The 16,496-nt window shown below is 38.3% G+C and overlaps 1 protein-coding gene across 1 annotated transcript in view; it reads left to right on the top strand.

Annotated features, from left to right (window-relative positions):
• The window catches only part of GRID1 (glutamate ionotropic receptor delta type subunit 1), a 544,391-nt gene that overhangs the window by 443,358 nt on the left and 84,537 nt on the right, over positions 1 to 16,496 (top strand). The window contains exon 8 of the mRNA XM_027817170.2: positions 701 to 820. Within this exon, the coding sequence (XP_027672971.2) occupies positions 701 to 820 (120 nt within the window). The remainder of the gene's footprint in view (positions 1 to 700; positions 821 to 16,496) is intronic.

Here is a 16,496-nt window from a genome sequence, read left to right as displayed (position 1 = left end):
TGTTGCTAAATTTATTCAAACTATAGTGTCATTTCAAGCCTCTTTGCTCAAACCCAAAATCAAATTCCATGATATTTTCACACAGAGGTTTGAATAATACTGAAAATGTTATCTTTTCTTCATGCCTCTCTTGGGAGCACAGCAGGCATACTCTTTTTTTTTTTTTTTTGGACTTGGAGTTCATGCCTTTGTATTCAACTCCAGAACTGAACCTGCTGTCCCAGTTACACTGAAAGACCTGTTGTCTCCTGACCCACCAAGGTCCTTGGCCTTTTCTTTGGGGTCTCTGTGAACGATGAAGATCTGGGGAAATGTGTTGGGCCATCACTAGTATTTTTGTATTCCAAATACACTTGGGGTAGATTCCATCACTATCATATATCTACTCCAGTAGTATTTGGAATCTACTACTCCAGTAAAGTACTGAAAAAATATGTAAAGTCTTAGTAAAGCGTTGACAGAATTTGTATTTCCATGAACACATATAAGGTGGATATGTTAGTGCTAATGTAATTTCCTGAGGGGGGGTGGGGGAAGTCCTTTTTCTGGCAGTACGTCTGAGCTGTCGAAGAGCATGTGATTGTCACAGTTATGTTCACTGTAAACATTTTCAAGCACATTTGGCGTACCTTTAATGAAGAGGAGTGTTTATAAAGGCAAATTTGTTCTGTTCTAAAATCTCTGAAATGTATTTCCTTAGGGCCATATAACTGGGCTTACTGGTGTTATGGAGTTCAGAGAAGACGGCGCCAACCCCTATGTTCAATTTGAAATACTGGGCACTAGCTACAGCGAAACATTTGGCAAAGATGTGCGAAGGGTAAATATATGCTGCTTCTTTCTCTCTTTTGTTTTCCTCTAAATAATATAAATTCTACTTCACAGGAGAAAGTGTTACTTCTTAAGAATGAATTAGTGCTACCGCTGCAGAATAAATTTGCTATATGAGAGACATTTTCTAATATCTTACTTATATCTGGAAAGCTATTTTTATATTGTTAGGCAGGAGTCCTGCAAGTTGTTTCCACTTGGGCAGTAATGATGCAGTGCCGTAACAATACTGTGAACATAATAGTGAAGACTGCACAATTCTGCTCATGTGTTTTATTGTTAAAATTTAACTGATATAACTGGTGCCTGTCTTACTAAGGAAGCTACCTGAGAATACAAATCACCTAAACACACAAACATGTTTCAAAGTATAGCTGCTGCACAAATTAGAGAGGAATAAATAAAACTCTAAAGAGGGTAATTTCCAAAAGGGATGATGCTGTATCATGTAAAGTGAAGGATGACCTATCAGTGGTAGCTGGTGCAACAAGGACTGATGTGGTTTAGAAGGCGGTTAGAGTGGTTCCATGGGGTTACTAACACAAAATGTCATGGGCTGAGAAGGCTACCTTAAACATGTTTACGCAGAGGGGATGCTCCAAAAATACCTGAAACTTTCAGTTGAACAGTGAGGTTCTGACTGGAACCTGAGCGACAAAATGTCTCTAAACTGGTCAACTCGTTGAAATACAGATGTTACCACTGCATGGTCAATGGGTCCTACACTAAACAGAGCTGAACAAAGAGGATTCCATGAAGAATTAAAATGTACGACATTTTCTATTTTCATTTGACCATGAGTTTCTTTGTTTTATTGTGATTCACCTGAATCGCATGAGTCTAAATGGAAAAACATGCAAAGAACTTGTGTTTACATTACCATTTTAAACAGATAAAACAGATTCTTTCAGAGTATGATTTGGCACAAGGATTCTGGGCATGGAGCCCAAAGGCTTACAATATCTATTAGAAACCCAACAGAAGGAAGAGAAGTATTTGAGATGTATAAAGCTCCAGGAGATATAACTGAAAAACTTCCGTTGCCAAAAAAAGTCTTTGAAGACTTCAGACTGGCTAGGCACTCTCCTATACTGTAGTGATCAGAAATACTATTTCTCAGTCCACTTTCATTTCTACATTTCTACATTTCTACTGCAAATCAGAAAGTCTAAGCTCTAAACACTACCTGAATGCTGAACATTTTTCTCGGTTTTTGGAAACAGTGTTGCCTATTTAATAAAACAGAGTTGCCTTAGGAGGTTTAGGAAGCAATTCCAGTTCATATACAGAAGTATGCACCTCACTTTATGTACGTGCATGCAAAACAGAAGTACCCGGTGCCATGTGAGGTGCTGTGGACTGTCCAACTGTGGTTCCAGCTGCCACTACAGCAAAGCGTGAGCGTCCTGTTAAGTGCTGTGTTGTCCCTAGCAGATGGATGCCATGGGGCATTTAAGTTTGGTCCCATTTTGTTACAGAATTCCCAAGTGACTTTGAGCAAGTCACATAATCACTTTATGCTTCGATTTACTGTCAGTAAAATTGGCATGTTTTCCACTTAGAACAGGTTTGAGGCCTTAAAGGAAAATTATGATGTGAGTCTACTTTATTACTTTTTTCTAATGTACATTTCAAATATGGTAACACGTATACAAAGGCTCTCACTTCAATATATGTAGCCCACTGACCAAATTGACGTATAATCCAGATGTGTGAGGTGGAGATAGCTAAAATATCACTCAAAAGGGACCACAAGGCAAAGAAATAGGTAATATGACTAAATGAGAAAATGAAAATGGCTAAACTGATATACTTCTGATCACTTTTGATCCCTAATGGGCTACTTTGGGATTAGGTGGTTAATATAGGGAGTCTTTCCAAAATGAAAGGGAGTATAATTCTAAATGGGTAAAAAGCCTACTGGCTGTGTACTACTCTGAGCGAAAATGAAGTTCTGAAAATGATCCTTTTAACCTAATATATATAGAGAGTAAAAAGTCAGCAATATGTTAGAGAACTCTATAGAATAACTTGGAAGAGATGAAGTTTCTTACAGCAAAGCTACCATGGAACTACTGGTATTCAATTATTTAGATAGCCTTTTTATTATTGCAGCAAAAATATCGTGCAGCTCGAAAGTACTTTTAAAAGCGTTGAAAGTTATGCTTGTCACATCGATATTACTTGAGTGAGAGATCAATTCTGATTTATTTTCAGTTGTTTCCATATCAGCCTTTCCTCAGATTCAGCTGTGGAGGAACATATTTTTCATGAAACACAGTGTCCTTTCTGGATGCTTTTCTTTTCCTCTGTATGGAGAGCATCTGTATCTATCCATCCCTGCCCTGACCCTAAAAAAATCTTTGCACTTAGGATCCATGACAGGGTAGGGCAAAAGTGGGTAACATGGAGTGTTGAGCTTTGGAAGGAATCCAGTCAAAAGCTAGTGGACTTTCAATACTCAGTATCCCTTGGAAGGTTCCTCAGAGGTCATTTCCACCAGGAAGACTCCTAGTAGGTTGTCCAAGGTAGTAACCCAAATCTGGCAGGAATTTTCAGGGCCTTTCTGTAGAGGCATCTCAACTATTCCCTGTTGCATTGAGATCTGGTCTTTCTGCAGAAGCAATTGTTCCTTCCACTAGCTGTGAGTGAATTATGAGTGCAAGTAAATACATGTATTTTCTTGCTTTAGTGTCCCTTCTCCTTTATTCCACAAGTCTAACACCACAGTTCTGTGGTAAAGGTCAATAGTGGCTTTTATGTTTTTTGTATGTGTTTTCTTTCTCCTTTGAGCATTCTTTAATGAAAAGGAAACTTCAGAAAATACTCTATTTTTTGCTTTAAACATAAAAGTACAGGGTATGTCCCTTAAGAGGTATACCATCTTGCTTTACAAAAGATTCATGTGATTGCCTTCTATTCGCTGTGTGCATGTGGAGGTTGAAAAAGCATGGTTTATTTGTGCTTAAAAAAAGAGATCAGTGTGGTGACTTGTCAAAGCATTTGAAAGTTTAAGGATAAGAATGTCAGAGAAACTGAAGAGGCTTAATCTAGTGTTTGACAATTTTCAGTATGATTTATGTTCCTAATGTCTGTAAATACCTCTTTAAAAATAGCAATCTGAGTATATGTACATGTAAAAAACAAAAAAAAAAAAAAAAAAAAAAGGGGGGGGAGGGTAGAAAAATAACTGGAGATAAAGAGATAAGGGGACTGTAGAAAGTACAAAACATAACAATCAATCAGAAGGAAAAAGTAAGAAATTTTAATAGTTGATGCCACGCTAATGTTTTAAAATGAATGAAATCTCAGTGAAAGAAAGAGTGAAAGAAACACAGATGACGTATAACTTGGAAAACCAAGAAAAAATGGTATAAATGTTCAGGTGAAGCATATGGAACAGAAGGAATAAGACTGATAGCCTATTATATTCAAAACCCTTTGAGGTTTTTGGGATTTGCATTTGTTGCAGATAAAAAAACCCTTCTCATTTCACCTTTTATGTCCACCTCCCATGCTAAGGGTGTACGCGTCAAATTAAGCACCAGCCTTAACCGCTGTATTTGCTCGTCTACTCATCATTGAATGATCTTCCTCTGAATTCAGAGTTACCAACATGCTGCTTTTTTTATCTTTTAAATTCTTACTGATTAGTCCTTTATGAATTTTTGTTTCGCTTATATAGATGCGTAAATGCTCTTTTGTATGTTTAAATTTTTAGGTCTTCTGCCATTAAGCTTCCTGAGCCTTTGGGTTCATTCCCAGCAGTGGCAGTGGTTGGGGGTGATCATTATGTCATTTTGCTTCATTCTCTCACTGTCCCCATCTGTAGCATGCAGTTTAGGGTACTTGACTACTTTGCACAAAGTTTTGAAGTCTGATGGAAAAAGAAAAAAGGACTCTAGCAAAAACATTTAGCTGTTAGAATTAAGAAATTGAATGAATCATAATATTAAAAACTATATTCCCAATTTCATGAGAAACCACCCCTTCAGGGCTTGTTTGGAATCGTTGATGGAGAACTATGTTCCACTGACAGTACAAGGGACATGAAGCGGGAAAGGAGGTCAGTACTATGTTAATTCCCTCCTTATTTACCATCAATATTACTAGTTCTTGTTATTGAAAGCCTTGCTGTAACTTTCAGAACATCTGAGCTGGTTTATGATCTAGTCATGAGAGCAAAAATAAGGGAGTCAGAACTCCAGAGTAGTAATGCTAGCAACTCACTGACTCACGGTGAGCTCTTGATCTGTAAACCTATTTGTTCTTGTTTGACCATGTACGCAGAGAATACAATAACTACTAACTGCCCTTGTAGGGATGTGATTAGGCTAAGATAACACCTGTGAGGAGCTTTATGATCATCTTCTTCTTCATCCTTGGCAGGAAGAATCTTCTGTAGGTGTGAGATGATGTTGTTGTTTAGTTTATTTTATGACAGTGTTCATGTTTTTTATAAAGCAATCTGCAATTCTTTCCCAAGTTGGTTAGAATGAAGGCAGAATTAATGGTTTGCACACATGCTGTATTTCATAAGAAACATTCTGTTCAAAATGATAACGTTTATCATTGGTTATTCATTTCTGTCAGTTGGTATGTTTTATTTTTTTTTTAAATTAGATTTTCTTGAAATATCATCTGCTTCATAAGCAGTCATACTTGTTTCCTCCACCACTTCTGAGGCAGATTGCAGAAGCCACTGTAAGTGGTTTTGTGATGTTTCACAGTTATTGAAACCCCATTTTTGAAGTCTGATACAGTGCTTTAATTGGGATTATTACTTTTAGACAGAATCTCATTGTTATTGTGATGAGAAATCCTGTGTTTCTTATTCATTCCCAAGAGGAACTGTATTTTAGGGGTCTGCATTATTAAGTGCTTCCATCTGCAAGAATATTGCCAAGTCACATCAAACGCCTCTAAAAGATATATACTGAAGAGAATTATCTTAGGTGGTTACTACTGTAATTGAATCAGTTTTACTCATATGGAAAAATACATAACTAGATTGCCTGAGTTTAGCTGTAAAACAAATGCCTGTCTCCTGTTTGAGCACTTCATAAACATGCACTTGGGTATAATAATTTGGTTTAATCTGTATTGCCAAAATACCTTTCAGCTGAAATGTAAGACTGAAGTCTTGGCTACCTCTGATGACTAAAGATCCCCTGTTACTTTGAAAAGTGAAGGGCTAATAGTTCTCTCATTCTGGGTAAACCATAACTTCCACCTATTTGCATTTGGTTTAACTTTCTCTTTCTGTTTGAGCTGATTGAGTGTCATGGTAGAATAATTTGGAAAAAGTGTATTGCGATTCACCCTATAAATACACTGTGTCAAACTGAAATAAAATCTGGAGTATTTTGTTCAAAATAATAAATCTCTTTCATTTTCTAGTTGTAATTTTCTATAGGTATGTGAGGAGCAAAATTAAATGCATTTCTTGCAAATTCCATAAATTGAATTATTCATGATGAAAAATACAGCTGAACATATAAGAAATATCTACGATCAGATCAGGTTTTGAACTATAGAAGAATACTAGAGAAAAAACATGATGAGTCTTTTTCCTGAAATGAAGTGGGATACCTGTTTGCCCAAGTTCTGCAAATTGTGTACTTCTTTTTTGTAATTGAAATGTTCCATGTTCTGCATGCTTTCATTGTAGAATTATAGCTGAATTACTACACTCACTAACTGAAAGGTAGGTAAGCAAGTTTAGAAATGTATTTTTTGTTGCAGATCTGTGATACATAACTCTTTAATTTTTTATTTTATTTTTTTATATATATTTTTAGAAAACATTGCCAATGGGACCCATGCTTTTGCGTAAACTGCTACTTGTATTTGCAAACACAAAATGCTGTATGTATTTGCAAATTATACAAGTGTTAACCTCAAGTAAAAGGGATGTCTTGCAAATTTTGGTTGGAATTCCTCCAAGCATAAGATCATGCTGGTCTTCTCCTTTGGAAGACTGTGCGGCTGCTTATATGACATTTCCACAGCATGAAGCTTGAGGCTAGATTTTAAAAAGCAGCCATATCTGAGTTATGAGCGGGGCCAGGATACCTACAGCAATTAGGATGCTGCTGAATTTTCCACAGCCCATATGCACCACTGCCTATATATTTAGAAATTCTGTTTAATTTGTAAATCACATACTGTGTCATACTTACCAGATTATAATGAATATCGGGTATAGCATTCTCATTTTTCAACATGTATGCAATATTGCATAAAATTGGGATGTTAGGAGTGTTAAAATCAGCCTTCTAAAAATGGTTACATCTTTAAGTATGGAGTTTTCATCAAAGCTCCTATAATTTATTGATGCATCCTAGGAGAGTGTTCAGAATGGGATGGAGAGAAAGCTGCTTTCTGTAGCTCAGCTCATGAAGAATTCTGTGCTCAAGTGTACACACTATGAAGAAAAATGTATTTCCGTAGGGAAACAGGTCAAGATTTTCTGAGCTTAACACCAAAGAAAATAGAAAGTATTTGAAAAAAAAGCTTCACAAGTTCTTACCTTTTTGGAAATCCAAAACCAGAGATTATTTGCTATTCGGTTTTGCAAAGCATCAATCTTGAAAAAAGACAATAAGCCCACTACTCCAGAAAAGAGGGACAGTCTGTCTTTTTATTTCCTGTCCTAAGAAATATATTTGAAACATGACTGTTGTTTAAAAATCACCCCATAACCAGAAAAAACAGAAAAACTTTCTTTTGAGTGTCAGACCAGCTTTTTCAGCATAACGTCTGTCTAGCAAAATCACTTTGAAAGATATTAATGATAATGCTAAAATACAAGCTCAGTTATTTTAATTAACACATCGGAGAGATGTCATCTTGGCTTTCGTAAGCACAAAAATGAAGGAGTTCTAGTATCTGTTCATTTGTAGCATGATTTCAGTGTTGAGAACGGTTGCAAGGACTGTATGTTGAGGGAAACCATGCACAGTTTCCTTTATATAGTGCATTTAATTCTTCTAATTATTGTTGTTGTCTTCCATCATTTGGTAAACTGCAAACACATGTAGGTGCCAAGCAGTTTATGAAGTAATTTATTTCAGCAGTAATTTTAAAATCCAGGATAACTATGTTGTCTTCATGTGTATAGTGGTCTGATGTAATCAATATGTCAAAAGGTGGAAGTTTAAATACAGGTAGTTAAGGTATTTGATCATGCTACGTCACAGTTTTGTTATATGAATAATGACCAAATTTTATGCTTTCTGTTTAGTCCCACCAAAATAAAGAAGAAATAGAAGTTAATTGAAATCGCCCTCCTATTTTTGCTTTTATTTCTGCCGTTTCATGGCAGATTATATTACTGTATACCACTAAACACTTTCACATGCCGGTTTTCATAGGGCAGGTTTCATGGCAATGTATCTTTGTGGTCAGCCCAAATGTGGGTCATGAGGAACTTCTATGTCACAAAATGCCACAAACTATCTGACTTGCTTTGGCTTGATTCCTTGATATCATTATACTTTAAAGAATAACCTTAATTCCTCAACTTACTTTTCTGGAAAGATACATGCAAAAGGGCATCAGAGTTCTGATTAAACCTCTTTGTCCATACTGGCTAATTCACTGAAATAACCGTACTTGGCAGAGATTGCCTGCTGGTGTTCCAGTTCCTGTCAGAACTGCCTTTAAATTGAGGACTTTCTGTTTTCAGACCACACAGAAAACACTCAGTTTTACCTTAAAACAGGTACAATCTATAATTAGTGTGAGCCTGCGTCAAGGAAAGAATTCTAAAATGTGCCCGGTCCAATACCACAATATCTCTTGCTATAGAAATGAATGGATTTTTATATACTTGGGTAAAATACACAGATGTCACAAAATAAAACTTGTTTTCCGTTTTGAGACAGCATCCTTTTACTGGAATAGAGACAGTATCAAGCATAGGTAATAACTCTGAAAATGGAATATTCTTTCTGAGCCATGGCATCTATGTGACAGGCTATCAGATTATAGTATGTCTGTATTTTTAATGTGTTAATGAGTGTGATGTACAAATACATAACAGAACTTCCTGAAAATTTGATTGGTAACAGGACACATTTTTATGTTGTATGTTGGCAACATGAGGATCAGCTGAGGGAGCTGAGGTTGTTTAGCCTGGAGAGGAGGAGGCTCAGGGGGGACCTTATTGCTCTCTGACAGGGTCTGTAGGCAGGGGGGGTCGGGCTCTGCTCCCAGGGAACAAGGGACAGGACAGGAGGGAACGGCCTCAGGTGGCACCAGGGGAGGGTTAGATTGGGTGTGAGGGACCGAAAGGGTGGTCAAGCATCAGAACAGGCTGCCCAAGGAGCTGATGGAATCACCATCTCTGGAGGTGTTTAAAAGCTGTGTAGATGTGGTGCTTAGGGACATGGTTTAGTGGTGGGCTTGGCAGTGCTGGGCTGACGGTTGGATTTGATCATCTTAAAAGTTCTTTCCAACCTAAATGATTCTATGATTCTAATATATAGTAATATATCCATGTTTTTTTTAAGTATTTTCCAGCATAAAAGAGGTACAGGAGCAGAACACAATAATAATTTAAAATATTGACACTATTTTAAAAGTAAATTGTCAATATGGTGTCGTAGGCTGAAATGGCTATTAAATGCAACAACACATTTGAATTCCACTTAGACCCGAAGGGGAAAAAATTACCCCAACAACACAAACCCTTTGAATACTGAAACTCACGAAAATCCACTTTGATGGAGATTGTTGGGAACGATTTCCAGAGGTTGAATCTGTTACATGAGTCATCCTGTTTGTCCTAGGAAGCCATGCCCTAGCTATTCTAAGTGAAAAATATAATTGCCACTAGACTGAATGGGAAATGGGATGGAGGTGATTTCTTAGGTGGCTGGCTTCCAGGTCCCACAGAGCTTAAAAAAGTGTTAATAACCTGAAATGACAGCTGGATGTGAAATGGTGAGTAGAGAATCACAAAGAAGAGGTGTACTTTGCTGACAGTGACTGTACACACAGCTTTTACTTCATGAAGGCAGGGCAGGCTCGGGAAGCATCCTGTTAGTACAGCACGAACCAGATGGAAGTGTCATGTAGAAGGGCTGAACCCTAGTATCTGAAATGGCCAAATCACCTTTGCAGTCAAAATTCTCTTATGAACAAATGTATACTTGTCCTGAAATTAAGTTGCAAGTTGCAAAAGCATCTGATTGAATGTTTTAAGACCATTGGGTTTTTATAAATAGAGTTGTACAGAGCATAAAGCATGCGGGATGCCAGCATTCTGCCTATTAATTTAAGATGCTAGGAAGAACTCAGTGATGTAAGTCTCTTTGCATATTCATTATTAATTTTTGCACTGTGCTTTGAGATCATTGGATGAAGGATGCTATCTATGATTATGTAATTCTTCAAACGCATGAAGTCAATCTCTTTCAGAGTACTACTTTAATGTTCCAGGCTACTAACATCTACTTCACTCCCAACAATGTCTTTTCTATGAAATAGTAAGTTATAAAGTCCCATAGAGTTTATTGATGACATCTGAAGAACTTGCAGGTATTGGGCTTTGTTGGAAAGCGGATGTAGTGAAGAGTAAATTAAAAAGAATAATCCAAGGACTCTCTGTTAGAGTTGAGGAGTTAAGGAAATACATGCTGCTGCTCATTATTCACAAAACAGGTAGTCAGATACAGGCTTTCTTTTAGGAAAATAAACAGCATAAAAATAGTTAAATCCAACATCAGTTGTTTGCATTAAAATTGCATGCCAAAGTCAGTTTCCCTGAATGTCAAAACTAATCAGAAGAAGGAGGGCTGGCTTGCTTATAGCAGTAAATTCCTCTCAAATGGAATACCACTGAAAAGTCCCTTCCTAGTGCTTTAATCCGGACAGAGCTTGCACTTGTTCCCACCATATCTGAATCTCACAATCACAGCATGGTCAGGGTTGGAAGGCACCTCTGGAGATCATCTGGCCCAACCCCCTGCTAAAGCAGGTTCACTGAGAACAGGTTGCACAGAGTTGCATCCAGGCAGGTTTTGAATGTCTCCAGAGAAGGAGACTCCACAACCTCTCTGGGCAGCCTGTGCCAGTGCTCTGTCACCCTCAGAGTAAAGGAGTTCTCTCTCATGTTCAGAAGGAACTGCCTGTGTTGCAGGCGGTGCCCGTTGTCCCTTGTACTGTCACTGGGCACCACTGAAAACAGCCCATCCCGTCCTCCTGACACTGGCCCTTAAGGTATTTGTAGACATTGAGAAGATCCCCTCTTAGTCTTCTCTTCTCCAGGCTAAACAGGCCCAGCTCTCCCAGCCTTTCCTGAGAAGGGAGATGTTCCAGCCCCCAGTTCCTGTGACGTCTTTCCTGGTCCTGCTGTTTCTCTCACCACCACAAAACTTTGGGAAAACACCTGGGGGAAGGTGAATCCTTTCTCCTACATGTGCTGTTTTCTGGGGTAATGTGTCTGTGGCGAAGGTGGTGATGACAGTTTTGTGTTATGTAGTTAACTAACAGACGGGTGATTTTACTAACCTGGCAAGGGAATGGTGGGTTTCAGCAGACAGACCACTCTATCTCCCTGGGTTGTTCATCCCCAAGTCTCAAATTATTAAAATCATATCCATTGTTAAAATGTGATTACTCTGCTGTGAGGGAAGTGGGTATGTTTTAAAACAGTTGAGGTGATACTGTTTGGGTATGATACCTGGCTGATACCAGTTCTTGGGCATCTGTTTTGTTTTGTTTTGAAGTAAGGCGTGTTATCTAAACATATGCAAGGTTGACAGAGTGCAAAAATAGGTATTCTTTTACAAAGCAAGCTAAAGGTTCCCAAATACAGTGCTTAGGCAGATGGGTGACTGAAGGTACCAAAGTATTTAGTCCCTGGAGCCTTACCAGAAAGTAGTTCTTAGAGAAGTACAAGAATTGGCAGTTGCTTACATGAAGGGAAAAAAAAAAAAAAAAAGCTAATATCCAGTAACTAGGAGCATGGGTGATGTTTAAAAGTATATGAACATTTCAGTTTGAGTACTTCTAGCACCATCCATAATTTTCTTAAAGCTTTACGTGCAATTTATTCTGCTATAAGATTAATAATACAGTAAGGCATAAGTTAGTAGATGCTTTGCAGGATTGCTGTCTGAGCTGTATTGAATCTAAACTGAGGGCTCTCATTTTCTCGACGCTCATTCGAGATGCCATTCAATACCAATCTACAAGGCCATTGTAGCTATTTACATTTCAGTAGCACCTGGAGGCTATGGTTTTGTTATACCAAGAATTGCCCAGGTTGTTAACTGTATCATTATTGTGTAATACATAAACCATGTGGTTGTGTGCTCAGACACTTGCTGTTGTAGTCTTGCTACCCTGACAGGAAAATGCTGTCAAAATCTAAGTTTTGAGAACATTCAGTACTGGCAATTCTCCAGGGTGTTTGCTAAGATAGGCATGGATAGTTTTGCAGATAGTGTGTAAGGTATGTGTAACAGGCACTGCTGCTCATGGCTCAGACTTGAGGAGGGAGCAAGTCCTGGTGAAGAATCTGAAGTTTTGTCTGCTTTTTTCCTTTCCCCTTTCCTAAGTTTTGAAATAAATAATTGGGAGTGAAGTTTTTCTTCGTAGATTTTCTGAACTTGATCAGTGATATTACAAGTTTTCACTAGAAATTTTAAAGGGAACTAAGTATTGTTACTCCATGTTTTTATTAGGGTAAGTGAGGGCAAAAGAGAGCACAAAATATTTACTTTATGGGCATGGGGAAAATGCACAAAGATTTTGTTATTATTTTTCATTAACTCTGGTTTCTGAGCGTTCAAAGGAGGACTTTTCCTCGATAGACTCACTGAAAGGACATTCAGCATCTAAAGCTCTTTTTTTCCTTTTTTTTTTTTTTTTTCATTTGAACACAAAGGAACACAGTAACCAGTGAAGCAGAAAACACAGATTTGCTGGCTGAGCTGGTTTAAAATGAAAGAGCGGATCTGAATCTAGGGTACAGCCCATAGAGTCTGCTGCTCTAGAGTGACTCTCATTAAACAACATTTCAGTGGCTTTCTTAATTAAAACCAAATGTCCAATATTATTTGGATCTCAAGATAAATCTCTTATGTCAGGGGCTTGCTATCTGCATTTGCTTCTCTGCTTCTCATGCATCCCCCAGTTTCATCCCCAGCTACGTGGTCCTCGCTTGTATATTGCATCCTGCACCCTGGAAGCTTCTCTCTGTCAAGGACAGTCATTTGCCTCCACAGAAACCATCTCCCCTATTTCTATAAGCAATTCAGTGTGACCCTGCGTGCATTTTGGCTTTGCAAGATCAGTGCCTTTCTCTGTGCTGCCCAACCACAACTTCTTAATAGAACACAACATATAGTCATGCAGTGAACTGAGAGATTAAGTAGATGCCATCCATTCCACAAATCAATAAGACAGAGTAGAATTCAAATCAGTATTGGTTTCCTCCCTGTTTCTATTTTGAATCTCAGTGAAGGGTTTGGGCAAAGACAGTTGAATTGTTCCAAGATCTAGAACTGCATTATTTTAACTATGGTTTGATTTAATAAAAAAAAAAAGGAAAAAAAAATGTAAAGAAATGCCTAGTGTTAAATCTCAGGAGAAGAAAGGGAGACGTTTTCATGTATTTTTTATTATTGATGTAATGTATTTCTGTATATTTTGCCTATGAGTGGTATTACAAGACTTATTTGCACTATCAGCTCTACTATGTCAGCCATGACTTACCACCATCATAATGCTTCATCCAGGATGACTCCTCTTGATTCTTTACTTTTTCTTTATTTCTCCTATTCCCAAGATGTGGTGCAAAACAGTCATTTATTGTAGGCAGTAGAGAAGAACAAATGGAAAATACGGATTGGTTTGCTTTTCGTTAATACATTCAGCTTTTGGAGAGAGTCAGATTTCACAAGGAAAGGGGTTCAGATTAGACTAGAGAGGCATTTTTCAAAACTAATCAAAATTTCAAGGCATTAAGTAGTTTTGGCTTTAGAACAATTACTGCAATTACATTAGTAATTTTTCAGTATAATTTATTATGATATTTCAGGTTCACAAAAGAGAGCTTACCACAGTGCTAGCACTCTGTTTTAAGAAGCATGCTGCAGAAAAAAACATCCCTGTAGCAAAATCTTTCTGGCTTCAAGGTGGTATGTTACTGAACCAGCCATGGGGGCAGGAACACTCCAACATCCCAGCAAGTCACACCGTTTCCCCATTGTTGACCTGGTGTGATCATTCAGGTGGATTTGTTGATTATAACATAGTCCAATATTAGACAGTTGATGAGGATATGAGAGTAATTATTACCTGATAGCTGAGTCATCTGTGAAAAGTCAGAGCCACCATCACTAAAACCTTTGTGTCTGCCACAGAGGGACTCTGCTTTAGAAAACAAATAACCTCCAACTTAAGGGAAGCAATCTTCTGTTTATTTGCACTAATTGCATGCTTGCAATCTTCTCTAATTGCTTTTTGTCTTGTTCAAGAAACAATGCATTGCCTGCAAATTCTGTGTATATGTTCTTTATAGCACAGGTTGGCTAGAAAATGTCATTTTAAAACCGCATGTATAGGTTGAACTATAGTTGCCCTTATAAGATTTTATCCTAATAAAACCAGGAAGCAGATTTCCTGGCTTAAAATACATCAGTTGCCCTTAGTATATGTATCCTCTAGCTTCAGTAGAGTACAGCCTGTTTCTTGACCATTTACAGTACTTCAGAGAGGACCTTCACTTGTCCGCTGCCCCTGCCGCCTGCCGGATTCTCTTTCTCTGTTCTCACAGATTTTAAGCAAAATGTGCTTTAAGAACCTGTACTATTTTTGCTGGTGTCCATACAGGAGGATTTGTGGTAGGTGTTTTGAGTATTGCTGCTGGATTTTAAAGGTAAGTTGCCCTGTTTTCTCACCCTTTATAAAGCCATGAAGAAAGAGTCAGCGGGATCTCCTGGAAAGACAGGAGGAACTGGCACAGCAAGGATCACTGCAGCTCCCTTCCCTCCTGTGCCTACCAACGCAGCCTGCCCACATTAATAATCCTCATTGTTCCATGGCAGTTAGTCAGGCTGCAGCAAAGATTAAATACCTTTTCCTGCAGCTGAATTAACTTTCTAGACGTAAGGGTATAACACAGGTACATCAATGTCCCTAGTGCCTCTCTGGTTTTAATTATTTCAGAAATCTTGTCTGTTCTGAATTCATAATAACTGTGAGCACGTCCATCCAAGACTTGGAAGTTCAGGATCAGACCAGCAGCAAGGCTCTGTAGAGGCAAACTTTCCTGCAGAAGTGAGGTGTTATGATCGTGATTTGGAAACCCAGCTGCAGGATATCTCACTTCTCTAGCTCTGCCTTGCTTCAGTAGGTATTGCATGGTCCAGTCCAGAAAGGCGGTATACAGATTAATGCTGCTCCAGATCAGTTGAGCAAAGGGAGTCATCATTTTCTTTCCCCCTTTTCCTCCACCAGAAATTAACACATCTTAAACCCAAGGCCATTTGTGTGTTTGTGTACAGCCAAGATCCTGCCGCTGTCATTGCTTCAAATCCTGCGGTGTTTCCCATGCTTCCTATCACCAAAAATAGGCATTAGCAACAGCTTCTAGGATAGACATTGGGGTGTTTGTTAGTTTGATCTCTGTTCCAGAATTTCTTTCGTTTCTGTAGGTGTCTCAAAATGCCTGATGACAAATTAAATGGGGCATAGACCCAGGCAGCAGAACAATGCTCTGTGGGGGAGTGCACCAAGAGTGCAGGCAGCTAATTTGAGTAATCCCAGAAACCTGGGGATGCAATGATTAATGAGGAAGGGACCTCCAGCTGGCCTGTAACTTAAACAAGCTGACACAGTGTGTTGAATTAAATAGTGGTTTGATTGACAGCATCTCTACTGAAATACACATCAGGACTAATTCTGTTGCCTTCCTGATGATGTACTTTTATTCTGAAGTATGCCTGGTCTTGGGTATCTCAGACTTTTTATGTCTCAACATGCTCAATTGCAAATCTAGATGTTCTCCTTTTGTTTATTGCTGTAAACCATTTACATAAAAATGCTGAGTCTTTAAATTATGGGAAAGGCTATAAAATGTGCAAACTCATATACATGCATACATGCATATATAGATTTCACTGTATCTTAATTTCCTCTGTGACATATTAGAATCTGCTTTTCTTCTCAGTCACTTTAAAAAAACCCTACAAGTCAACAAAAAGCGATTTTGCTGCGGGCACTCTGAGGGCTTTATATGGACACATTTAAAGATGGAAAAAGCATAGCAGTAAGATTCATTACTTTGGTGAGCTGACTAATGCTGTCAAAAATACAGGTATTGAGAAACAAAACATGCCCAGTGGAAATACAGGGATGTGAGAAAACCAGAAAGAATTTGTTGATAATAATCATCAGTAAACCTGACAGATGATATCTGTACTTCCTTTAGCTGATCACAAGCTAGAAATACAATTATGCTTTCCAGACTGTACATTAGGTCTTACATTAATATTGCTGTGAAGAAGAGTCTGTCTTTCTTTTCTCTACATAATCCTTTGAAGACAGTCATGCAATGTCCCTTCTAGTGCCCTGGGCTAGCCCAGCAGTCTGGTGGGAGCACAGGCAGTGCTCAGCTCTCACCCTCCCTCTCATGACACAGGGAGAGC

Source organism: Falco cherrug, chromosome 9 (genome assembly GCF_023634085.1).
Source record: "Falco cherrug isolate bFalChe1 chromosome 9, bFalChe1.pri, whole genome shotgun sequence".
Classification (NCBI taxonomy): Eukaryota; Metazoa; Chordata; class Aves; order Falconiformes; family Falconidae; genus Falco; species Falco cherrug.
The sequence above is the reverse complement of the archived record's forward strand: the minus strand, read 5'-3'. Positions and strand labels throughout refer to the sequence as shown.